Source organism: Eupeodes corollae, chromosome 2 (assembly GCF_945859685.1).
Source record: "Eupeodes corollae chromosome 2, idEupCoro1.1, whole genome shotgun sequence".
NCBI classification, from domain to species: Eukaryota; Metazoa; Arthropoda; class Insecta; order Diptera; family Syrphidae; genus Eupeodes; species Eupeodes corollae.
In genome coordinates this window covers 85,311,127-85,338,566 of record NC_079148.1, presented here as the reverse complement: position 1 = coordinate 85,338,566, position 27,440 = coordinate 85,311,127, and the positions used below count along the sequence as shown (strand labels likewise).

The 27,440-nt window shown below is 32.7% G+C and overlaps 1 protein-coding gene across 3 annotated transcripts; it reads right to left on the bottom strand.

Annotated features, from left to right (window-relative positions):
- Nucleotides 1-301: 301 nt before the first annotated feature.
- Nucleotides 302-26,853, bottom strand: LOC129946070 (myosin-9). Of its 3 annotated transcripts, XM_056056097.1 has the most exons (5): nt 26,144-26,853; nt 11,178-11,289; nt 6,017-6,416; nt 3,295-5,953; nt 302-3,244 (listed from the first exon to the last, which is right to left on the bottom strand). In XM_056056097.1, exons 1-5 carry the CDS (start codon nt 26,229-26,231, stop codon nt 2,832-2,834), a joined length of 3,672 nt encoding a protein of 1,223 aa, XP_055912072.1. In that variant the 5' UTR covers nt 26,232-26,853; the 3' UTR covers nt 302-2,831. The 3 variants fall into 3 exon arrangements, with proteins under 3 accessions (XP_055912072.1, XP_055912071.1, XP_055912073.1); XM_056056096.1 differs by having other exon boundaries at nt 3,295-6,416; XM_056056098.1 differs by lacking the exon at nt 26,144-26,853 and adding an exon at nt 25,585-25,874 and having other exon boundaries at nt 3,295-6,416.
- Between the last annotated feature and the right edge of the window lie 587 nt (nt 26,854-27,440).

Below are 27,440 nucleotides of genomic sequence, written 5' to 3'. Positions count from 1 at the left end.
TATCGTGATGGTTAGTGCGTTGGACTGTCATACAAGGGGTCTTGGGGTTAATCCCCGCTTGTGCCACTTAACTTTTTTCACGGATAGGTACTGCCCCTTGCGAGGAATTGACATATCCTCCAAGAGTAATTCTTGTCATGAAAAGTGCTTTCTTAAATTAGCCGTTTGGATTCGGCATATAAAATGTAGGTCCCTTCCATCTTTACCAACATTACTCGCACACAGGAATGATTGAGAGTTGTAAGTCACTAGGCCCTGGTTCTGTTGCGCCACCTAATTTTTAAATAAATTAAGTCATGGCTTTTCATTGAAAATGACATATGTATTTCGATAAGTTTTTGAAAGTTAAATAGATTATTTTGCAATGATGCTAAAATTAATGCGTCTATTCTCTTACTTAATTATCTATTTTATTCTAAGCTGTAGCTCTGTAAAACCTTAACTAAGCATCGTCTATGAATAGTGTTTAAATTAAAACATTTTATACGAATATTTTGCACATGACATGTGTAGGTCTTAGATCACACAATAAGCCAGTGGTAGCTTTAAGCATATTTTTTGAAAAAGTATTATCAACAACATTTTTAACTGCATGTACATGAATGCAATTTTTGCCAAAGCATATACATAATTAGGTTATCTGCATAGCTATACTTTTAGTTAAACACAATTTGCGATTTTTCGTTTTAAAAATATTTTGTGTTGCCTGTGAAATATATATATTTTAAAAATATTTTGTTTTGACTGTGAAAGTACTAAACGTTTCCTCTTTATGTAAAAAAGTATTTATAAGCACTATTCATAGATTATCTTAGGTCGCTAGCTTATATTTTACTAATGTTGTTCTTTAATTATCAAATACACCATTATTATATTCATATCCATATTAGATTAAATCAAATAATTTATTCAATAATACAATTCATTTCTATGATCTATAATATATTTAGGTTTTGATACGTTTATGTGACTATCGCACAATTTATATATTTAATTTAGTCAGAAATTTAATTTTAAAAATATAACAACTCTATTTTATTTTATATAACATTTCTAAAAATAATTTTAAGATTCTATATCACAACATAACATGTTTAAAAGATAAGGTTTTTCTATTTCTCATTTAAGTATTTAATTCTGTAAGTAAATATAATTATACCGAACAATATGTTTTAAACCAAACATTCCTTCACAGAAGGAGTTGATATTGCTTAAATAAACTGAAATATTTATAATTTGTATATACAAATGAAATAAATGCAAACAAAATAGCACAAATAAGACAATAAGAAATAATTTGATACCAACAAAATGCCCATTTAACGAAAAGACTTTTTTGCTAATAAAGATGGAAAAAGATAAATAAAATGTTGCCGCCCTTTTAAGGTGTGTCCACACCAAATAAACATTTTTGAAATATTATATAATAATATTTTCTTTGGTTTGGACACGCGCGAAACATTTGAAATGTTTATAAAATGTTTCGCTGTTTCCCATTCCGAATGGGAAATGGGAAACTAATTGTTTCATAATAATATTCATATGTACTGCAAAAGAGCGTGGATGGTTATTAAAATGAATAAAAAATGTCGCGAAAAATGTAGAGTATCGAAGAAGTTATCCATTTTATCAAAACTTATGAAACGAAAAAAGTTTAAAAATACAAACAATAATAGTTTATTTTCTTGCACAAAATTGGATACACATTTGTTAAACAAAAAAAAAACATTTAAGAAATGTTTCCCTAAACAATCACACCGAATAACAACGAATCAGAAACATTTCTGCAATGCTACTGAACAATTTTTCAAGCAATTGGAAAGCATTTCTAAAACGTTTTTAATGTTGTCTCAAATGATTCTTTGAACTTCTTTTAACAATAATAGAAATTCTGAATGGAACCAAAAGTTTTGGTTGATATAGATTTATAATCTCTTCTTATTTTATGTTTAATGCACGATGGGTTATAGAGTTTTATAACTATAATATTTAGAAGAAAATTTACGGTACCACTATTAAATTACAAAAAAAAAACTTTTGAAAATTATAATACATGTTAGCTAACTCTAGAAGCGCAATTAATAGTAATTTTTGTAAAATTTTAGTACGAAAAGTAAGGTTTTGTAATTAATTAACTAATACAAAAAATTAAATAAAGCACTTCACTTTCAATTAAAAATTTGCTTTCAGCTTTTAAACTATCTGAGTAAGTAGATAAGTTAGTATTAGATTGTATCTTATCAGTTCTAATTGTTACGGCTTGTATTTTCAAATTAAACACTTAAGAATCCAAGTATTGTGAAGTGATTACCTATATCTACACATATTTTTGTAAACTTACGTTTTCATACATTTATTTAATTTTTAATATTTTTTATTTTTACTTGAAAACAATGTATTAATCAATGTTTTTATTTAAAATTTTAAACAGTTTTTTTTTTAATAAATCTTTCCTTGAAAAGAATATTAGAATATCATATTAGGCCAAGAATATTTTCTGATTTGAAATATTTTATTTTAATAAATAAAAGTTAATTTTTGCTTTATTTTCGTAGTAATTAAAGTGAATTTTTTTAAATGAAATTCAAGCGAATACAGTTTTTCGTTTCACGTTTTTCACATTTCAAAAAAGAAGTTTTAGCTGCAGTGTATAAAAACAATAGTAGAAAGTAGTAGGTACTTAGTACAATTTCCATAAGAAGGATATACTTATTTTGAGAAAATAATATACAAATTTGGCACCACACATACCACTCACAAAGGTTTTCTTCAAAGAATGTCTCCTATTTTGTTGCTGCTTTATTTGTAAAGCAACAAAACAACGTTCCTAATTAGAGATTTGTGTGCGGATGTCGTCCTGCAATTGGATGTCCAGCAGCTGGAGCTGCAGATGCTGTGGAAGCCGTTCCCAGAGATGAAGGGGCTACTCCAGTAAGAATTTCATGTTCATTTTTAGCTTGCCGCAACCAGTTACGTAAGTCTCGAGTACGTTCTACAAGACTTGTTGTATAATTGACCGCCCTTGGACTCTGTGATACAATAGTGTTGGCGGCTAGAATAGCTCCTCCCATTCGACCAGTCGCTAGTTGACGGTAGGTCTCCAAACGATCGGCTAGAGTTGGAATTGATTGAGGCGCTTGAACGAGGATTGAGCCGTTTGGAGTCACCGGAACAGCACTCGGTGCCGAAAGAAGATTGGCCCAGTTATAATCATTTTGAGGGCTACCAAAAGGAACTGATGGACCTTAAAAAAAATAAGGTTAAATTAAATGAAAACAGGGAAATATATCTTACCATGCCCCTGCTGCTTGCTGAGAATGTCCAATATTTCTCTAATTTCTACGTTCAATATTTCTAAATTTTGAATGCATTCAGAAGATTCTTGATGAAACATATCCTTACGACGGTTTAAATTGTGCGTATCACTAGCAAAATCGGTACTGCTGAATCCCGAACTCGAATGCGAAGAGAGATCACTTAAGGTAGCATCATCTTTATTTTCTACTGTTAGACAATCCATTGGTTTCTCTTTTTCAAAAATTCTTTGTAATGATTGTTCTAAATGTCTTAACCGGATGACTTTCTCGCCTAAAAGTGCTCTTGTTCGATGAAGGTTAACTTCCATTTCAGTTAATTCCTTTTCCTCCTGAATCAACTGGTCAAGCGAATGTCTTGTAGCGTTGGTTTTATGGTGCTGTTTAATTTCCCTCTGACGAGCCCTGAAATTTGTTCTTTGAGTGCGAAGAGATTCCTTGGCACGACGTACCGAGTCTCGTTCCATGTGAATACGGTGCTTAAAAAATTCCAGTTCAGCTGAGGTTGTTCCAGCATGTTCATTAGAAACATCTGAGAATGGATAGCGAAGGTGATAAGTCGCGTCTAAAGTGTTTTCAGGAAATTGATCTTCAAGATCTTCTAATTTTTGAAGCTGATGACGTAAATTTTCCACTGGTGTACATGGCCTATCTCCTTTAAAATTATCTGAGTTGAGTCGTGAAGTTGAAGCAGACTTCATGCGAGAGAAGAGTTTCCTTCGCTGATTACCAGCTCCACGTGTGTTATTATTATTCTCCTGGTTGATTTGAAGCGCTTCCGAATCCGAATTACCGTTGTCACTCATAATAGGGGCTGGTAGATACCGACCTTTTGGATAGTTGTTAGAAATAGTTGTATCAGATTGGCTTATGGATGTAGTGTCATCATGAATCTGTAGATGCTTAATATACTTTGAGGTAATTCCAGGTTTTCGAGTTTGTTGACGTTCTGCTGAATTTTCCCGTAAGGGATGTTCTCTTACATTTTGAAGATGAGTTTTAGGAGGTACGGGTGGCTTTACACCACAAGCCGATATTGATAGACTACGGTTCTCACTGTTTCCAATTGAAGGCTTATTAGATAAAGATCGCTCGGTTTCTGAACCTGTAGTTGTATTGTTAATACTTTGTTGATTGAGGGCTGCTTGCTGTTCACGTCGACGATTACGACGTTCTAACGATAACTTAACATCTGTTTTCAGTCTCACATATTTTTCCTTCAAACAACGGTATTTGTCTTCGAGCAAACGTTTTTCACAACGAACTTTTTCATAGAGGCGGTCTTCGCCAGTATCACGCATTCGTTGTCTTTCTGTTTCTATTTCATGGGTCAATTTATCATGCATTTCTGAAAGCTTAGTGGAATATTCCTTCTTTAAAATTTCCTCTTCACTCTTCAAGTCTCTTTCAAGATCTTGAAGAATTTCTAAATGATTTTGTTGAAGTGTGCTCATGTGTAACTTATGTTCATCAACTACTGCTTTTCGTTTAGCTGCCAAATCTTCTTCCATTTTGGATCGATAATCTTCAAATTGTTTATCAGAGTCTTCTTCTAACTGATGCCGTACTGATGTCAGTCTCAAATCGTGTTCGTGTCGAAGGCTCTTTAACTTTGACTCGTGATCTTTTTTTATACCTTCAATATCTTGTTCAAGTTTTGCGTCCAAGCGTTCTTTTTCTTTTCGAAGTATTTCCGTCATATCTGCCTCTCTTTGCTGACGATATTTCTGAATTTCACTTTCAACTTCTTTGTCAATTTGCTTAGACACATTTACAAGACTGGAATCGATTTCAGATATAATAGGAAATTGTGTTATCTTCTGAATAACTGCCTCTTTCATTTTATGTTCTAATTTTTCAACATCACGTTCATTTTTTTTATCAAGCTCATCAAGGTCAAATGGAATACTTTCAAGTTCTTGTTCTGACTTATTGACAAAGCTTCGTACTGAACTAGCTTTTGAGTCTGAATCTGTGTCTTCGTATAGTGGTTTTACAAGTGTGGTTTCTTTTAACTTATCCAAATAAGACACAGTTGAAGATGGTTGGCTTTCAGCACTCAAAGAGCGAGTCGCATCACTTAAACGGCTCCTTTCTTTATCGATTAAATCCAAGGACAAACTCTGAGTTTTTAACATTGGCACTATTGGTGACTTTGAAACTGAAGTAACATTTACATCTTTAACGTGCTTCCGAACTTCATCAAAATCTTCTTCATTTTCATCATTGTTTTCCCAATTATATTCATCATCTGAGATAACTGACACTTCAGGACTCTGAGTAAGCCTTTTGGAGCTGCTAGGATCTTCTTCCGGAGACAAATTGGATTTAGATTTCATATCTTCAAGATTAAAACGAACACTTTTTTTATCCTCTCCAAAATCATTTTCTAAACTATCACCTTTTCGCCGCATGTCCGTGAGACTTGAGTCTCTTAGTATGCCTTTAACTCCAGTATTAACTATATCAGCAAATAACCCTAAAGCACTATTTTTTTCTTTTGAATCACCCAAGTTTTGCAAATCCATATTTTGTCTTAAATTTGATTTTAAAAACATAGCACCTGTGCCGGATATGGTAAATCCTTTCTTAACTTCTGGTCCTTCCCCATTCGGAGTCGAAGGGTAATGCTCTATGCTCTGTTGTAAATCAATATTGTTAAATTTCATAGATAGCCCAATCTGTGGATTTGTCTTTGTTACCTCGAACCGCGACATCTTTATGGTTGGAAAGTTCGATGCTACAGGAAAACATTTAGTTCGAGATTCTAAAAAACGATTAACCCCACCACTAAATCCACTAGTTCCTGTGAAACTTAAAGTGCCGTTAGATGAACTACATTTAGCGCTGTTATTTACTGGCGAAGAAATATCGTTTGTATTGTTTGAATCCATGTCTTCGTTACCTTGAAGACTACGAATACCTGAATCCAATTGTGAAGCATCGTCAGAGTTATCAATCACTGGAGTTATTGCTGATGAAAATTGCTTTTGTCTGGCTTGTTCCGCCAGTTCACGATATTCAGCATCCAAAGGATGATCCCATTGAGAGTTTTTGGTCTTGATATTGTAATAGTAGTGGGCGTCCTGTTCTTCGGAGTAGCTGTAAAAAATACTTCTTTTTATAATTTTTAAAAAACATTTTTTTTAACCTAATTCATTTTATAAAAATACAAATTAGCTTTATAAAAACTTAAATATTAGATTCCCACTTCCTCTCTTTGCTTTTCAATAAGATGGAAATTAAGTTAATTAGCATTTCAATTATTTCCCTAATGCACGAGAATATTTTATGTTTTGAATACCTCTGCAAACAGTTTATTACGGATTATTTGAGTTTCTTTAAAAAGACCCGAACATTTCTGGGCCCAATAAATATTTGTTTGTATAATAATAACAGAGGGGAGGCAGACGGTTATATGCCATTCCGTGGCATTAACATTGATTTCTGTATATAGAAGATGCCGTTGCGAGATTAATTTTAATATGAATTGTGTTTTTTGGCAAGACGAAAAATTATGCAGTATTTCAATTGTCCGTACTCTTTGTGTTCCTACTTCCTACATCTGCATAAGGTAATGTAGCCTTATTTTGTGGTTGCTTTATACACCTAACATCCATATTGAATTAATAGAATTGTTTGATTTAGATAGATGGTTTTTCAATAAGAGGTTTCACTTTAATTTTAAAATAAAATATTTGTATGCAAAATCAATGAGAAATACATATGGACATACATATGTACATACATACATACATATGTACATAGATGCTATCAACAATTGAAAACGATATCAGCCAATTAGCCACCACTGCAATAGTTGCAGCCCCATATCGTTTTCATTACATTTTCCGTTTGCTTCTCTGAAATAAGCTTTGTTATACTTTTTCCGACTCTTCTCTTCCGAGTAAATGTCTTCGTGGAAGGAATTTTATAAAGGAAACTATTTTTCATATAAAGCATTTATTCTTATTGATTTTAAAACACCGTATCCCTATTATTTTGTGACAAATGAACGAAGATTGTTCAGATTAATATAGTTTTTTTTCTGACTCAGTTTCAAATTCGATTATACAGGTTGAAAACTTAGGCAATTGACTTTCTTGAAGAAGGAACGATTTTTTAAGAAGAAATGCTTTTTGTATCAACATTGTGCCTGAGCAAAGCATGTACTTTCTTAATAATTGAAATACTGTTGTATTTGTTAACTCATTTTCAAACCTATCAAAACCGGGTTCTTTGTTTTCCTTTACTGATTCTTATTCTAAATCAACTAAATACAATTCTTTTTGTTTGTTAATGTTTTGATAATGAATGATTTCTAAAGAGGCGGTCAGTTATCAGCTGGATAGTTGGGTGAAACTTGGTCTCTATCATGGGCTGGTGGAAAACCTATCATAGCTTTCCCACAGCGGCTACGAAGACATTTCTCGGCGCAACGAAGACGACAACATTAATTTTAAGAATTTCGTCATTTAACGTAACAACGTTCTACAGAGTCCGATCTGCACAACAGGTGACCGATGTCCGAGGCAGATTCACCAGCACTGCAAGAGTTTAGGTGGCTGGGGTATGGTGATTGACAGAAAAACGAATATGACGTATATTACAGCTATCATCCAAAACAGCAGGTTTTCTAGTCAAAGTATAAAACCTAGCATCATCGGCTTCAAAGTGATAAAAGGAAGGCTATCAACTTTTCGCGTCCAATGCAAGTTTAAGAACATCAGCCTAATTAAATTTAATGGATCACATAACTAATAGATCACGTGTTGAGGATCGGAGCGACTGGCATCATCATTATCATTACATCGAGTAATTTATGAAGTGTCAGTGCACGTATGGAAACAAGAAAGAAAGATGTAAGAAGGCTTTAAGGTATTATATATCCTATACATAAGAAAAGAGATATCACCTAGTGCAGTATTTATAAGGCTATAACGTTGTCGTCTTAGAGCAGGTAAATCAACAGGTAGGCGATGGAAAACTGCCTCGAATTTAACATCCCAACATACTGTTTAAAGCTTTCATAGCGTCCTATGACGGAACAGCCAGGGCAGATCTTTTTAAGGCCATTGGATAATTTGGCATCCCAAAAAAACTTATAAGACTATGTGATTACCATGATGACCGTTTCAAGCCAAGTTAAGGTATCGAAATAAGTTTTATATACGTATGGTCTTTTTATAGTTTAAGATCTTATTTTGATGCATAATTTCTTTGTGTGACACGTTCATTGATACGGCTGCAATAAGCACAAGAAACAACTGCAACGAAAAATTTCCAGTAATGTCTTCACATGATTTCAAAGTCGATAATATTGGGATTTAATACGAGTATGCTTTAAGACAAATCTTCTATGTTATAGACTTAGTAATAAAATGGGTAGCCATAGGCAATTACAGATGATCCATTGCTTGGTACAAAAGTTAACTCTTCATTTTGGTCGTCAAAGATTCTGCCATTAAGAATAAACGCCCCAATGTCTTCTAAGTATTCAAAAAATACCTTGCAATTTTGATCAGCTGCGAAATCGTTTTAACATCTGGAATAAGAGGCTGAAATTAAGATTACCAAGTAATAGAAAATGTTTGGACCTTAAAATTGAAGCACTTAATCCCGAAGTACCGAAAAATATATTTTTTAATTATTATTAGGTTGTATTCACTCCAAAATGGGGTTATCCATTTTGCCGTTTCAAAAGTATTGGGCTGGACTTCGACATCTGTCAAACTAAGTTGTTAAACCAATTTTCGTTTTAGTTCAAAGTCTGAGATTTACGAATATAGATTGCTTTACTATCGCACAACGCATACAAATTATTAAAACCTACTAAAAATAAGGTGATTCTGCCACAGCCTCATATCATGCTACGCAAGCAATTGGCAAAATTGTTAAGAAATTTTAAGAGACTGGATTGATTACAGATATTGTAAGGCCTGTGAAGTGTGCACCATCGTTTCTCTCGTACCACTGAAAATATCGCTGCTTAAGTGAAACTGTTTCTGAAGACCCGAATGTGTCGATTCCGTGTCGAACAAGGCTGTCTTACGGCACACGGCGTATTTTGTATTAGGATCTACACTTACATTCAGCTGCCCATTCACAAGGTCGTTGATATGTCGAATGGGTGCTTGAACAACAAGCGGCGGTCGGCAATTTTTCGAACGAAATTTTCTTCAGCGACGAAGCACATTCCTCACTTGGTGGGAATGTTAGTAAACAAAATTGTCGTATTAGGGGTTCTGAAAATCCCCAAGTACTTGAAGAGAGAAAACTCACTGTTTGATGCGCTCTTTGGTATATAGATGTATTGGACCTTACTTCTTCGAAAACGACGACTGTCACCGTCAATTCGAAACGTTATAGTCATATAATAACCGACTTTTTTGACAATACGACTTGTAGATGTGGTTTCAACAAGACGGTGCCACATACCACACAACTCGAGCGAATTTACTTTTATTGTAAGAGACATTTCCTGCCGCGGAATTTCTCTTAGTGGCGAAATCAACTGGCCACCCAGATCATAAGATTTGATGCCGATGTACTGTTTTTTTGTGTGGCTACGTGAAAGAACGTGTTAATTCAAATAAACCTTTTACTTTTGAACACTTCAAAACCCAACATTTTGTCAAGTTATGGCTGATATACTGCCCAATGTGTGTCAAAAGTGGTCGAAAATTGCCTCAAAAGAATCATGCAACATTTCGCTACAGCTACCTCGTTCTTCTAATTACAGTTCAATTTCCTTAATCATTGCTTGGTTCCTCAAATTTATCCAGATAGAAACCAGGATCCCAATTAAGTTGCTGTCAATCATTTTAAAACTTAACTATCAATTCAATAAGATGAAAACGTTAAGTTTTTAAATAAATAGGCAGAAAAAGCAACCTCAAAATAATTTGCTCCTTTAAATTAATCCAATTTTTTTTATTACTTAGTCCTTCGTTTATATCAGTCCTTATCATAGCCAATTACCCTGCAAACTCTACACTATTCAGTCGGGACTGAATCCGGTTTTCTGGACAAGTGAAGAGAATGGTGCAGTACGAAATGTACTGAAATGTTAACCCAAAATATCGTAGATGAACGAGGACTGTAACTAACACATACACAACAGTTTACAATTTTGCGTGTCTCATATACTATGGAAATAGTAGCACATAATTTTTCGTCTCGTGTGTTCTTGGAATAAAGCCTGAAACCGGTTTCAGTCCGAAAATTATTTATACCGTGTATGCAATCCCTTCCCAATTTCATTTTCTAATTTTGGCAGTTTGATTTGATGACGTCAGTTATGTATTTAAACAACGATCAATTGGCATTTTGGGAATGAAACCAATAGGTACCAAATGAAAGTCTATTTTAAGTACATATTGTTAATCTGTTGTAGATGTAGATCTATACTGGTCAAAAGAAGAAATAATAAAAAAAAAACAACCGCATTTCTTGCTAGCGGAAAAAAAAACTTACAAACTATTTTTGTTTTTTTTTACCTTTATGAACAGTTTATTTTCATTTAATATCTGTTAAAATATTAGGGAGACAAATTTACTAAAAGGTTTTGAAACCCATATTTAACCTTTCAATTTTTCATAATTTTCTGATCCCTCGCGGGTTGCCTATTTAAATTCTGTTCGCATACAAATTTGCCTATGTTTTTTTTTAAATTGTTAAAAGTATCGGACTCAAAAAAAAAACCTTTTGCATTTGTATTTATTAATATCAGATTTCACTGACTCGTAAATCGTTATTATTAATAAGCAGATGTATATACATATCAACCAATAGTTTCACCTGAAAAATTATTTGTACATATGACAAAAAAGGGCTTTACAAAAATTTAAAAAAAATAATTACCAAATTTTCCAATTTGATGGTAAGGCCTGCATTAAACCTTCCCTCGCCAAGTAGAGCAAATGAGGTTCCTTTATTGGATCAATGCCAAGTTTCGTCGCATAGTCATTTATTTCTGAAAAAAATTATGTTTTTAATATGTTTATTTAAGTGTGTAGATATGATATTTAGATGAATGTCAGTATTGTATCTCCAAAATAAGTGCAGTTTTTCTAGTGCTTGCTTCTCTGTTTAAATTCCATATTCGGTGTCTTTAAATACCTTTCAAATATTGTGTAAAAATTACTTCTTAATTAAATACTATAAATATTATTGCATAAAATGCAGCAATAAAATTTAACTCTATTCACTCAATTAAGGATTAGGTTGGAGAGATCGAGTCATATAGAAGGTTGTTCTTTATAGGTTTATCTCTTACAAAATACTTATTGCAAGGTAATTATTAATATTATTGAGTAAGTCTACTCTAGATATTCCTTTTTATTTTCAAATATAACAACAATACTTAAAATTTGTGTAAGGAATTTTTTTTTAATTCAGTACCTATTTGGCTTAGAAAATATGAATAGAAGAAAGTGTTTGAAAATGAATTGCGAAAACAAACACGAAACAAAAACTCAAAGGACCTAAAAGTAAGTCAATAAATTGACGCTCATACAAAATTCATCCTTTTACTTTCATACCTGTGAAGAAACACATAGCTGAAGGAGCTGCAATTTTTCTCGTTTAAAGCTTTTTACCAAATATTAATATTTTTAATAGCTGCATTTTACTGTCGAAAATAATCCATATGGGTTATATTTTAACACGTATAATGTATGAAAGTCTTACGTCTTGGATCTACATCGCAGAATGAAGTATCCATTGGCAATAATAAATCGCATCTAATGTTCAACATCGATCAAAATTTTAGATTTCTAAACTTGCACTTTAAAAAGATATATTTCGAAGATCATTAAAAGTCATATAACAATTACTTGAGATAATGTTCTTCTTATTCGTACTCTTGCTTTTCTATATTATACGCGCACTCAAGGGGATATGAATACCATTATGATGATTAACCATAGTGCGAGCAATTAGGAGGGGAGGATAGGATTAAAAAGGAGATACCGATGCACATTGGCTTTGAATGTCTGCACATTGTAATTAGTAAGAAACATTGAGCATTCCACATTCGTGTAGTGCGACTAAAGAAAGAATTGCTGTACTTTACAGTACGTCCGAAATTGGACTCAAGGGTAAACTGATAAGCATTCCTAGAAGAACGGCTATTCATTAGAGGTTTATGAAAGTAGCGATAAAATAATGACAGGTATGAAACCTTACAACGCGACGGTGCTCGAGAGATACATAAGTTTTAGTTAGACAACGGTCACCTACCATTTTAAGAGCTCTCTTTTGAATTCTTTCTAGGAGACTCAAATAGGTAATAGGAGCACCTGCCCCATATGGGAATTGTAGTCGATGTTCGTACATAGGCTTTATAGATTATTGCCAGATCAGAAGGGTTAAAAAACTCAGCATGTCTGGCGATGCCAAATAAGTGATCACTCTACAGCAAGTGGTTTGCAATGCACATACCAAGGACTGAAAGCTGTTTGGTCTCCTCGATGCAAGTACCACTCATGGATAGTGGCATTGGGGGAAGGTTACGCTTTTGTGACAGAAGACATCATTAAGTTTTCGAAGCATTCAATTCTACACGGTTTTTGATTGATTTCAAGATCAGAATTTAATGAACTTATCATACCCTGCCGTTGGTAGTCCACATCCGAAGAACAAGGATGAGAATCTAAAAACGAATATGAGAAGCTGAGGGTAATGTAATCAGCGAAAAAATTCAATGGGTAAGAAGTTTCAGACAAAAGATCATTTATAAAAATAAGGAAAAGTGTCGGAGACAAAACGGAGACCTGGGGCACGTCAGCGTTTATTTTGTGGATATCTGTTTTGAACACGTCTAATACTACTTGAATTGAACGATCGGAAAAGTAATTTCTAACCCGACGAACAAATCTTTACATCGTTAAAAAAAGTAAGATTATTGCACTTGATATTTCAAAATAATCTTACTTTCTCCAAAACGATGCAAAGATTTGTTCCACTGTTCGGTGAGATAAACTATGAGGTCACCAGTGGATCTATTCCAACGAAAGCCATACTGCCGTTCATTAAGAAGCTTCCGTTCTTCAAGATATTTCCTAGGCTGAAAATGAATCAGCGTTTCCATGACCTTAAAAAGAAGGGACGTAAGTGCAATTATTGGATGACAGTTAGATGGTGAAGTGGATTCGCCTTTTTTCGGACAGGCTGCTCAAATGCTGTTTTCCATCCACTCGGAAAGAGACCTGTAGAATAGAACAGATGGAACAGCTTACGCAGTGGTTTTGCCAGTATTGAAGAACACCTCATCAGAACAATAGCGGGGATACTATCCGGGCCAGCGGATTTGTGAATATCAAGATTTTCAAGTACTCTAGTAACTGAACGAGTGCGAAAGAAGATTCGTCCCATAGTATCGTTTACGCTTTCAAGTACAGGCGGAGTTATGTCACTCATAAGCAGCATCGAATTAACAGCAAACTGTGCTAAAAGCAAATTGGCTTTACCAATCGAGCTTACGTAGGGAGTGTCATTGAAAACGATCGTAGGAACTGACAATGACGTAGTGTTGCGCACATTTTTTACAAATGACCAGAAAGTTTTTGTATTTGTACACTTATGGAAAAGATACCTTTTATTTGATTTTTTTTTATAATAAACACACACTCAAGGGGATATTACTACCCTTATTATACAGAGGCACAGTGTGAGCACTAGGAAGAGGAGAGAGGGTTAAAAAGGAGATGTCGGTGCACATTGGTTTTGAATTCCTGAATATTGCAATGACTAGGAATGACAGATTGTGGTAAGGCATTAAACACTCGCGTAGTACGGTAAAGAACGAAACTTCCTAGAAGCGCGAGTATTACGGTTGACCTCTTTAAGGGGAGGAATGCAACTGGCTATTTCACTAGAGCATAAACCGTTAAAATAACGGTAAATAAGAGTCATACAAGAGACCTTACGTCGATGTTAAAGCGAAGTAAATTAACTTATTATGATATTATAATCTATCAATTTAAATGCTCTACGTTCAATACTATCCAAGAAGCTTGAGTAAGTTGCAGGAGCACCAGCCCAGAGATGGAAGTTGTACTTAAGCTTAGGACGTATGTAAGTCTTGTAGATAATAGCCAGACCAAAAGGGGTGAAATATTTCTTGCATCGCCTAAGGAAACCCAAACACCTTACGGCATTTTTGGCGACATCGCGTATGTGATCATCCCACAAGAGGTGGTTGGTGACACACATACCGAGAATATAGAGGTGTTCAGTCTCATTGATGCAAGTGCCATCCATGGATAATGGTAATGGGGGCATATCTCGCTTTAACGATACAAGACAGCAGTGCGTTTTCAAAGCATTAAATTCCACGCGGTTTTTTAATCCCCATTGAACAATGCTGTTAAGGTTGGAATTTAATGAGCTTATCATATTTTGTCGTTGCAGTTCCACATCCGAAGAAGAAGGATGTGAGTCTGAAAACGAATATGAAAAGCTAAGAGTACTATCATCAGCGAAACAATATATTGGATTAGATGTGGCAGACAGGAGATCATTAATAAAAATTAGAAAGAGTGTTGGAGATAGAACATAGCCCTGGGGCACACCCGCGTTTATTTTATGGTTTTCAGACTTGAATCCATCCAATACTACTTGTATTGAACGATCCGAAAGGTAATTACTAATCGAATGAAACAGGTATTCAGGTTAACCGAAAGCACGCATTTTCGATAAGAGAGCCTGATGCTAAACCCTATCAAATGCTTTTGAAATATCAAGTGTAACAAGTCATGCCCATCCGTTAAGTACTAACGATAAAACATTAATTCCAAGATCGCGGCTTTTTTCTTTATGCTGTGTTTCGTGTGTGAAATGTTGTCCCTCAGTACCCGTTCCCGTGCATCAAACGCAAATATTTAACAACAACAAACAATAACCTTACAAATTTTTAAAACAATTTGCAAAGAAAAATTGATACAAATTAAAATAAATATAATAAACAAATTAAAAAAAAAAAAAACAAATGAACAGTCAACAAAAAAGCAACCACCCATAGAAAAGACCTTAATGAAAACATACCTACATATGTTACAGCACATTTTATGGCATTTCCTATTTTTGGCTTCAGATTGTGTTACGCAGCAGCTAGCTAAATAGAGTTTGCAAGGGTTAAATCATCCACCTACTGATGGATAGAGGATCATTGTTTCCCTAGCAAAAGTTTTTTTGGCTGTTTGGATTAGCTTCTCTCAGTTTGTCAACGAACACTGGAATACCGGACATTATTCGCTATTCACTATTCTTTCTCAGTAGTGACGTAGACTCCAGTGCTGAAAATATGAACTGTATACAAGTACTGGAGTTGGATCACACTATGTAAGATTAATTAAAAAGTCAAAAGAAAATCCTTACTAGTGTTATGTCTTTATTAGTGACGTTAAATCGATCCCAACCCTAACAATAAATAAATTGTTCTACAATCCATCTGTAATCAAACGACCGAATAAATGCAAAAATTGACATAGTAAATATGGACTTGAAAGTAATTCCTCAACAAGTTTTTTTTTCAAGAAAAATAAACATAATACAATTTAATTTCCGCGTTGGATCGTTCTACATAGAAAAAACCACTAAAGCACTATTCACATGAGCACGACCAACGACCAACGAATGAACGAATATTCGTCGATTTTGACATTTCTTTCACACGAGAGTCTTTAACTCGTCGCGAATGAAGTTTGACTTTGAATTTTTTTTAGTGTGTGTATTATTATTATGTTTTGAAAACAAACGATTGAGAAAATGCGGCCGAAGCTTTATTTGTTTAAAACAAAAGGTTATTGGTGTCCTTGTTAATTAACAAAAAAAGAAAATGGTTTCGTGTACATCCATTTAATCCAAATCGGAAAATTGAAGGTGAATGTTTTCTTAATAAAACTGCTGGAAAAATATCGAGTAAAGTTCTTTCCATATTTAAGGATGCCAAAGGAAACATTTGACTACATTTTCTTCTTATTTATATTGGAATATAAAGGTTCGGCTTTTTTGTAAAGCACTGGATTGGCCTCCCTTTCCAAAATTAACCGTTCATCAAACTCCTGTAATTATTTTATATATTTATGATACTCATTAAAATTTTATTATCAATCAAATTTTCTTTACCTTTTTATTTATATTTTTTCACAGCCGAACACCATTCACCACCGAAACCAAAACAAGAATGATTTTTTTAGGTTAAGTACGCGCGATTATTTTATTCGTTGCAATTGTGGATAATGTGGAATGCGAATAAAGGTTGACAGTTTTCACGACGAATAAATTTGTTTTCTTAAATTTATTAATATATAAAAATATAAATAAATACAAATAATAATATAACTATATTGCTTTGTTAAGAATGTATTTATTTATTTATCATCAATTAGAGATTATAATAATTCTTACAGACTATAGAAATACAAAATTTGTCTTAACATAAATTTTAGTCAATTAACCAGAAAGAATAAGCTGAGCATATTTTCAAATGCATCTCTACTAAAATGAAAATTAAAATCAATAAAATCTGATATTTAGTTAATTTCTCTGACACAGCGAGATATTGGCTCGTTAACAGCATAATTTACTCTATGATATACCTCATGGAATAAACAACGATTTCTAAGCACTCGAGTTGGAGCATGTAAATTTATAAGAGATAATAAAAACGGACAGTCAATATGATAGGATAAAATATCTTTAATGAACATTATAGAATATATTTTGCGGCAATTTTCTAAGGTCTGAATGCAAAGAAGTTGACACCGAGTATTATAGCGTGGCATAACATCAGCGTTCCATCTAAGTTTATAAATAACTATTCTTGTCAATTTTCTTTGAATTTTTTCAATTCTAATAGAATGAGTTTTGTAAAACGGATTCAATACCACACAGCTGTACTCCAGAATTGATCACTCCCAGATCTTTTTTGGTTGAGACTATATCGAGAACTTTGTTCTCAATATGATAATCATATACAAAAGGAGAAGATCGGCGGGAAAATGAAAAACATTGACATTTAGAGATGTTGAGGTTCAATTTGTTGATTTTACACCAAGTTAATAAGCTTTGAAGATCTTTTTGAAGAAGCACACAGTCTACCGGATCCTTAATGCATCTCAGAAATTTGAGATCATCGGCAAACATTAAGGAAAAGGAATGTAAGAGAAAATCAGGAAGATCATTTATGAATATAAGAAACAAAAGTGGTCCAAACTGGCTACCTTGGGGAACACCCGAGGAAACATCTATTGGACTTGAGACGATCGAATCAATACGGACATATTGAATGCGTCCTGTAAGATATGAACTCAACCAATTTAACAAGTTAGAATGTATACCTAGTTTTTCCAGTTTATGAATCAAAATTTTATGGTGGAAATATGTCTTGAAACGTATATAAGCTCACATTTTGTAATTCATTCGTCTTTCGTTCCTCGCGCTCATGTGAATACTGCTTATACCTTTTGTAGAGAATAACAAAGACTACAGAAATGTGTCAATAAATTGTGGAACACATTTTCATCAACTTTTGCATATTTAATGATTATATTTTAATTGGCCCAACAATTCAAAATCCAAAGTTTTTAATGAAATGACAAATTGTGCATTTAACAAAAAACTTTGCCGCACAATAACAATCATTTGCATTAAAACTAATGCAAAATAAAAAAATCGAGACCTTTAATTTGTCTTCAATAAAACAATTTTACTTAAACACAAATATTCAAAGAAAAACAAAATATTGACTATGAAAATAATGGACATCGCTTGCTCGACATTAGAAAGCATTGAGTTTTCAAAGCATTAAATTCTTCACAAGTTTTGATTTTACAGTAGACAATTCTGTCAAGATCAGAATTTAATGATGTGAATCTAAAAACGAAATTGAAAAGCTGAGTGTTCAGCGAAACAATTCAGTGGATTAGAAGTTTCAGATAAAAGATTATTTATAAATATAAGGAAGAATGTTGAAGATATCAGATTTGTACCCGTCTACTACTTCTTGTATTGAAAAGTGACTTCTAATCCAGCGAGGAACAGATTCATCGAAACTAAGTGTAAAGTTTCTAATAGTGCAATAATATTGATTTCTCCAAAACATTGTAAAATTTGTTCCACTGCTCGATGAGACCTATTTCTACGAAAGCCATACTGCCGGTCATTAAGAAGATTTAATTTTTCAAGATATTTCCTAAGCTAAAAATTAAACAGCGTTCCAAGACCTTGGAAAGGAGGAATATAAACTCAATTGATGGTTAAAAGGGACAAATGCTGTTTTTGCATCCACCCAAAAACTCTATCTTTGGAGTAGGAGAAATGAAAAAGGTTATGCATAGCATACGCAGTATGAAAATTTGTCCCATAAAATCTTTTACGCTCTCAAGTATAGGAAGAGTCATTGAAGGAGTGTTTCTGTAAACGCGCGTCGAAACCGAGTACACTAATTTTACGTACGTTTTTCACAAATATCCAGAAATGTGTAGTACCTTGCCGACATTGTAGTATTTTTATACGACCGTTACAGATTTGTCTACTTTGCTTGTTTATATATATTTGGTTTTCCTCAGCAGGGTTGGCTTTATACCATCTTTGATCTTGATAACCTCTTTACAGCTCGAATCTCTTTTTCTCAAAATGCCAAACGGTTCTCATATGAGTTTTTGCTTTAACAGGTTTTTTTGGCATGATAAATTTTTCAGATCTGATGCAATGGAATATTCCTATGAAGGTAAGACACTGATCGCATATTTATTAGCATCAAAGATAAAAAACAAGGTGTACCCTGTTGGCGAAATGCAACTTCGGGAATCCTAGTTGGCTCGTCAAGTGTATGAATAAGGTTATTTAAATCAGCAAAAATCTTGCAGTATGGAGTTCAATGCTCTGGATAAGGTCGGTTAAAGCATCAAATTATTTGGAAGTCGAATTAATCTCCAGAGCCAGACTTGGCCTGCGATAAATGAAACCAACATTATTCCGTACGTAAACGGCTAGACCATTGTGAGAAAAGGATAATATTTTCACCAAATTGGGTTTCACTAAGTGTTCAAACGGCTTTTCTATTCATAACAGTTTGAACTTGAATTCTTAATCAGCCACCAAATGTTTCTTTATTAGACACGAAACTTAAAAGCCATCACAATACACAAGGCACAATACAAACTAAGCAAAGCAGTTGACTATCCACGAAATTTAATTTGTGAAAAAAATGAACGGTTGCCTGTGATTAATTCCTTAATTTGGCACTTTTTAAGTTTTTTTTGTTGTGATTGGTTTATATATTTAAAACAAAGCGAGACAAATGGGTTTCACGCGTGCGCTCCCGGTGGGATACTAATCGTAACTCTTTCAACGAAGCTCGCTTGGGATTTTTAATCTAGCATTACTTTTTTCGAAGTTAGTCTTTTTGACAGCTGTCACTTCTGAACAACGTTTGTAATTTGGTGAGCGTTCTATCTCGGCCTTGTAGCGTGGCCTCCACAATTGTTCGATTTATCACCACTGGACAATTTTTTGTTAAGTTATGTGAAGTCGCTTTCCCGAAATCATTTTTTATACATTATGTGAAACTATACAAATACAATATACAAATTATATTATGTATACGTGTTTTTTTTTCTTCTTGGAAGCCACATGTGTAAAAACCCACTATATAAATAGTTATCTCCATTTTAAGTTGTTTTGCAAAGTTCACTTTATCAAATAAAACACTGGCAAAATTGTTTTATTTTGACATTTCTTCCACAAATAATTGGCTAACTTGATAGTAAGTTACTGTTCTTCCAGGATGTTGCCTAAGACATTTTTAAACTTTACCACCTTGATATAAACTCAAGGGCTTCATAAAGCTTATATTTTAATGTTGTAGTCGATGAAACAAAGTATAACCGCGCCATAATCCCATGTGACATGCATGAACATCGTCCATCCAGAAACAACAAAACCGGTTTATCTTTCGTTGCGCGTGACTTAATTTCCTTCGTGATTCATCTATTCTGATTGCCCGAATTAGGCGGTACTGCATCACCATCTCCATTTCATTCTCCTACTAGGGAATATGAAAACTTTGGTGGCATGTAGAAGATGTGTAGATTTTTGTGTCAATTAACTTAATTAAATTAAATAAAAAGAGGCTGGGGTGCCACCCACACTGATAACTTCCCATCCCGTCTGTCGATTTGTTGTTGTTAGTTGAATTATTCTTAAAAAATTTAAAATTAACAACAATATTTTTCATATAAAGAAATAATTTAGTTTGAAAACCTAGTTTTGTTAAATAGATTTTTAGTCGAAAACAAGTTTTTATCACTTTTAGTAGAATTTCTTAAATTTTTACAAATTTAATGAATGAAATTGATTTGAGAGATATTTTCAGTAGATTTTATTTAAAAAAAAAAGTTTGGAGACAATAGTTTTCATTTTTAAGAGTAAATTTTTACTAAGTTTTTGTATTGTTTTTTTGTTAGGTTTTTATTTTTTGTAAAAAAAAACTGTCAATTCGATTTTTCTCAAAATTTTACTGAATGTTCACAACAATATTTTTAAAAAGATAAAAGTAGTTTAAAGCTAATATCTCAAAGTTTTGAGAAGATGTTTGAGTCGAAAATCAATTTTACCAACTTATTAATTTTCTTGTTTATTTTTTTATTTTTTATAAAAAATTGTCAATTCGATTTTTCTCAAAGTATTTTTCGGTGCACAAAATTGTTTGGAGATAGAACCATTTTGTATTCGTAAAATTTTCGAGGTGACAATTTTTGTTTTAGTTTTTTAGATTAATAAAAAAACGTTAATTGTTTTTTTTTCACAAAATCTACTTGTTTGGTATCACTTTACCATATATAACATAAAATTTAATTCAAGTTTTAAGCATTTTTGGTTCATGAGATATTTAGGGTTAACCAAAATTTTCACCTTTTTTTAACTTCTATGGTAAAAAAAACTACCCAACCAATTTTCTTGAAAGCTCTTTCTGCGTATTTCTACCTTATTATCTATATAACAAAATTTATTTGAAGTCGATATCTCTTCTGGTTCTTGAGCTATGGCAGACAACAAAACGTCGCGAACGTACGAACGTACACACGCACAGACATCTTTCTAAAAATCTTTTATTTCGACTCTAGGGACCTTGAAACGTCGAGAAATGTAAAAATTTTGACAAATCGGACCCATTACAATAACTTCCCATGGTTAACTATGATTTTGGTAATATAATGGCAATGGATTAATGAACAAAAATAATTCAGTATATACCACTTTTTGATGAAATAAATTGTAGTATCTACAACAACTACTTATTCATTGGTATTATTAATCATGAAGTAAATAATAATAATTGATTTTTTCAACTTTTTTTTTACAAATTTAGAAGTAAATTATTTTAAAAACTTTTGATTGCAACAACTTTATTCAAAATTTGTTATAAAGTGAAAGATTATGGCTATTGAAAAAGACATAATTTATAACTGCAAATATTGTTTAAACTAGACGAGGGCGGATAGACTCTCCTCCTCCGATAGTAAAACGTTCTTGTATTAAGGTCATTTACCAAAAACCTTTATTATATCTTGTCGTTAAAGTAATCATCGCACTATCCCCAAGTTTTTTAATGTTGGAAAAGTAAATGGTTAAGTTTGAGCAAATTTGTAAAATTGCAGTTCCAAATCGCCATCAGCACTTTAGTTAAACTCTGAACCGTATTTTTTAAAGCTATGAAAACATTTACTTCTAGACTTGCTCAAAACTTAATATAAAGTAGAGTTAGGATTAATAGCTAATTAAAATTTAAAGCAAACAAAGAGGATACTAAAATGAGTTAAAGTGTCTCGTTTGGAAAAAGATTTGTACTTTGCAAAACCATCATATAATTTCTTGTTATGGGATATGTTGTGCAATTTTGGGATCCAAAATTACAATTACAATTTGGTAGTCAATAAGACAACTTTAGTAGTCAATATGACAAATTTGAAAGAAATTGAAAGCACGGTTGTCGTATTGACTAATGTGGTAGTCACTACGACAACTGCGGTAGTTAATATGACAACGGATGTACTTAATATGACAATTGCGGTAGTCAATATGACAACTGTGGTAGTCAATATGACAAATGCGGTAGTCAATAGGACATGTGCGGTAGTCAATAGGACAACTGCAGTTGTCAATGTGGCATTTTGTGTTAAAAATCTAAATCTAATTTGACTACTGGTTAGTATACATAACAATCCTCTATAGTCAATCGAAAATTGTTCTATTGACTATCAAGTAGTCAATTTTTTAAAATAAGTTTGTCATATTGACAATTTTGCTAGTAAATACGACAATTTGGCCAAATTTCAAATTGACTATGGACGATTGTTAATATGACATATTTTTTTTCTGTGTATAGACGATTTTTAAAGATTCAAATTCAGGACAACGACAAAAACGCAGTCTAAATTAAATTATTCTTATCCACTACGAACCACACACATGGAAAATTACTTAAAAAGGACGGATGCAAATCTGGAGTTGCCACTTTATTCAAACAAGAAATACAAGTTGACTCATTATACCTCGGGGCTTAGAAATTCACCTACTGTTTGAAATAGAGTCAATTAAATTAGAAATAAGCAATAAACCGGTTAACCTTCTATTAGAACCTATTTTTATAAATAAAAAATGAGAGTAATTCAATTAAACAACGAAGGAGATTAGTTAGGGAACCCAAAGCAAATCATTGTACTTATTAATGGGCAGGTTCAGGCAACATAAGGGATTTGCAGTTAACTTCATTCTTTGAACGTACATTTTAACCAAGGCAACCAGTTAGTTTTTCAAGTGACAAGAATTTCAAATTCAGGACTTTACTTCGCAAACCTTTACTTTAAGTTCATAGCACAAAAAGTACCAACAAAATTATTGTTTACAAAACACTCCTCAGGCGAGCTAAAAATTCCATCACGATTTGTATTTTGTATCGTATAGAAAATTAGTTATTTTGTGTCCAAATTGCTTAGGAACTCTTTTACTGAAATCATTAAATTTAATTGTACAGAAAATAAATAAATCATATGGTAATAAGGTTCGGCTTTCAGTTGAATGAAAGGACATGATCAACTGTCATTATGATAGAAGTTGACTTGACTTGATAGTCACCCTCAGGCTCCAAAAGAGTAAAATTCAATCCAGCTTCTCTTCCGCAATCTCATCCGCAATCCATTGTTTTTTTTTTGACTGGGCATATTATGTCTTACCATGAGCAACCTCAAATGTCACATTTGACATTAGAAACGGTTAATCTGGGGTGGAATCGCGTAAGGTGATTGTTGATTGTTGATCATCAAAATTGATGATTTTGCTTCACGTAAGGTGATTATCAAATTGACTATCACTTTTTTACTATGGTTTGTTGGTGACAGCTATTTAGGTGTCACTTTCATATATTTTGATTAATTTTTTGTGAGAAAGATAATTTGTGTGAACTTCAGCTCCACTATAAATTTAAAATTTAGTGAAAAAAGTGGAAAGATATCAAATTTAAAATAAAAATAAGTAATAATAAGAACAGTAATGTATACTTCAATACAAATGTACTATTAGAGCACCAGAACGAGAAATAACTACAAAAAAGTTTAATTTCTGAGAATAAAGCAACTTGGAACTTCCTAACCCAATTTTACTATGTAACTTTCTATGAATATTTATAAATAAGTTATTTGAAACATTATGTATGTATATAAATTATTTATTTCAGATTCTTGAAAAATGTTCGATTGAACAAAGAAACGTTTGTGTCTGTTTTGCGGTTGCTCCTATCCTTCAACTGGCTGCAACTTAAAATCTTCTTGGGGGTGTTTATCAACGACTGTGCAGTCGGTTCTATGCCCACTTTTCATTAAAATTGAGCCCTAAGATTCAACAAAAGAAATTTTTCTTTTTTGAAAAATATAACAAATATTTTTATTAATTTATAACTAGTATTAAGTATAGTTAGAGGTATATTTATATTTTCGCAGAAACAATACTTTGTAAATTCGAAATTTAACACAATAGCTGCTCGAAATGACATTTATCCCTGTTGCAATTTGCACACAGTTTCCCAAACTTGGGTAAGTGCTGCCAGCAAATAGTAAAGTTTTAGCGATCACTTTACACAGAACAAAGAAAGGTTGATTATCAAAATTGACTATCAAAACAGTGACAATCAACTATCGCCTTACGCGATTCCACCCCTGTTCTTTACTTTTCTGTTGATTTACCTTTAGTGTCGGTAGTTATTGTTTTTTTTTCAAAACTAACTTTCAAACAAATTTTATACAAAATATGCATTTGAGTAAACAAAAATTAACCCTTTAAAAAAATTAATGCTGGTTAAGAAGCTGGAGGAACTACAACAGCTAACTATTCTAGAGTATAAAAGAAAACACAGGTTTTGGGTGAGTCCATTTCTCGAAGTAAGGGAACTTCATGATTTGCAGGCGCACCTATTCAAGGACTTACTATAGGAGGACGGTGTAGACTATGAGAATTTTCGTAGGATGTCGGTCGAAAGCTTTGAAGCTGTTCTGTGCCTAGTAAAGATTACTTTGTATTAATGAATTAAGGCACTCGACGACAATTTAAACGAAATGAAATTTTAATTTCAAAAAGACTGCGGAAAATGGACGCTCACTACTACATACAACACAAACGTCAAATTTGATGACACTATTTGATGACAAACTGCGATGACCGGATCATGAACTGGATGTTGGATTGTTGGCCTCTATTGGATTATCTGATGACAGGCCGATAGTTCAATGCAGACCCCAAGTTAGGGAGATTTTTCTTGAATAACTTTCCAGTCATCTTTTCAATAAAGTTTCCTTGATTGGAAGGTAATTTTTTGGCAGCTGGCCAATCAAATACTAAAAACTTGCCTACATTTCAAGTCCCTTATGTCGTCTGAACCTGCCCAATATCTTTGGTAATATATTTGTCATTATGAAAAGACAGATGAGAATAAGCATTCCTTCTGCGTATTATATCATTAACAAACGACATACATATGTATGTACATATATGTAATGATTATTGTAGAATGCCTAACCTACAAAATAGTAAATATAAAATTTATATTCATATAAACAAAATAAATAAATATTTTACGGTCCTAAATATAAAAAAAAAGTACAACTGTTATGAAATGTATTGGAACGTATGTATGCATACATAAAATTTACATAAATAGATACTAACATAAACGCATTCACAAATATTTCAAATGTTATAAGCTCACAACCTTTTAGAAATGTTCTTGTCCTCAAAGTCCTTAATAATTTAAATCAATATGCGCATTTTTTCGTAGCCAAAGTTTTATTTTAACTGGACTACCACTGTCAAAATCCATTATAGGTACGGGCCTTTACCACACAAATCCAAATGTAATCAGCAAGAGCCTAGTCCAAATTGAAGTCACAAATATTTGTTAACCATTTATTTCAGCATAATGTGAAATAATGGCTTTTTACATTCGATTTATAACTTCCCACTTAAGATATGGATTTAAAAAATTAAATAAAAAATCGAATCAATATTATTTGTCTTTGTTAACAGAACAAGCTCTTCTGTAAATTTATTTCAAAATATTACTTCTTGTACATAAAATATCTATAGCTATATTATTATTCGTAGTCACTGGCAACGTAAGAGACAAACAAAAAAAGAAATATATAAAATAATTGCCATATTTAGATGTTTGTCGCTACTGTCGGAACTCAAATACTTTAATATTTAATTGGTATAACATACATAAAGGATAATGCAAAGCCGGTTATTTATGACAAATTATTGTTTCTCACCTTCAAAAGATGGCTGATATCCGTCATCAAAGACTTCCTCACATATTACTGATGATGAAGGTGAAGAACTGCCAACACGTCCGATCATTTTGACTACTACTGAGGAATACAATATAGTCTTTGAAAAAATGTATAATGCAGTATTTTATTAAAAGACAGCAGTAGTTTTTTTCGGACGTGCTTATAGAGCTCGTAGTCTTTTTATCGTTAACCAATTTTAACACTGAATGTCCACCCAAAACATTTCAAAACTTCCAGCTATTCATAAGCTGACGAGGTTATGTTGAATTTTGTTATTGATTTTTCGTGCGAAATTAGTAACACGACAGTATGTTGACCTAAAAATCTTTGAAGATGCTATTTGTGTATTCCAATCAGGATGTAGATATTTTTCTTGCAACTGTAGTGTTTTTAAGTACTACTTTCTTATTTTATTTCATTGTTCATGCAGTTTTGAGAACCAGATATATTGATTTTTCGAACGCGGACGATGAGATATAGTGTTTAAAAGCTTGCGTGATTGCACTTTTTTCCGAATCAATGGTAATGATTTTGGGTATTTAAATATGATTTTATCCGACGTTTTCTATATTTTTTTCATTTAATAGTTAACACCTTTACATTTTTTTTATATATTATTAGGTTTTCACATTTATTAAACAGATGAATATAAATCCAACCGTTTTCATCGATTCCCGTTTTTAACTAAATCTAATGAACTTCAGCACTCCAAATGTATTGTGGGTTGAAAAAAGCTAAAAAGCTTGTAAAGTCCTTTAATGCTGTGCTTAAAGCTGTACAATAATACTGCTTCTTTGCTCTTAGTCGTTATTAATTGTTTCAAAATTAATGCAATCAAAATGAATCTGTCTTGGCTTTGAATAATTTGTAATAATATGTATATTACATAAATACGACTGCTTTCCCAGAGTTACCATTTTAGCACCAAAAATATTTGTTTCTGTCTTTTGGGGATCATGACATAATATTGAACAAAAAAATTGTCGAATGACACAAAGCTTGAAAAAATAGTTTTTCTTTTTTAATATAATCCGGCCTGATCTTACTTTCTACACTTTTCTATCTTTTGTTTAATAATAGACTAATTCCTTAGCAAAAATTCAATTAAATTGTAAAAGCCTACTTATGAGATAAGTCTTTAATAGTGCGAATACTGCGAATCAGCTTTGTTATGTGTTCAAGGTAAATTACCCGTGTTTTGTTAGAGAATCTATTAATAGAACAGTAGGATTTTACACGTCCATACACATAACAAAAACAATATCCGCAGTATGAA

Coding starts and splice junctions, on each gene's coding strand:
- LOC129946070 (XM_056056096.1), bottom strand. CDS start 26,231: ATGATCGGACGTGTTGGCAGTTCTTCACCTTCATCATCAGTAATATGT. Junction 11,290..26,143: donor ATATCAGCCATCTTTTGAAG/GTGAGAAACAAT, acceptor AATTTTTTTCAG/AAATAAATGACTATGCGACG. Junction 6,417..11,177: donor CCATCAAATTGGAAAATTTG/GTAATTATTTTT, acceptor TATTTTTTACAG/CTACTCCGAAGAACAGGACG.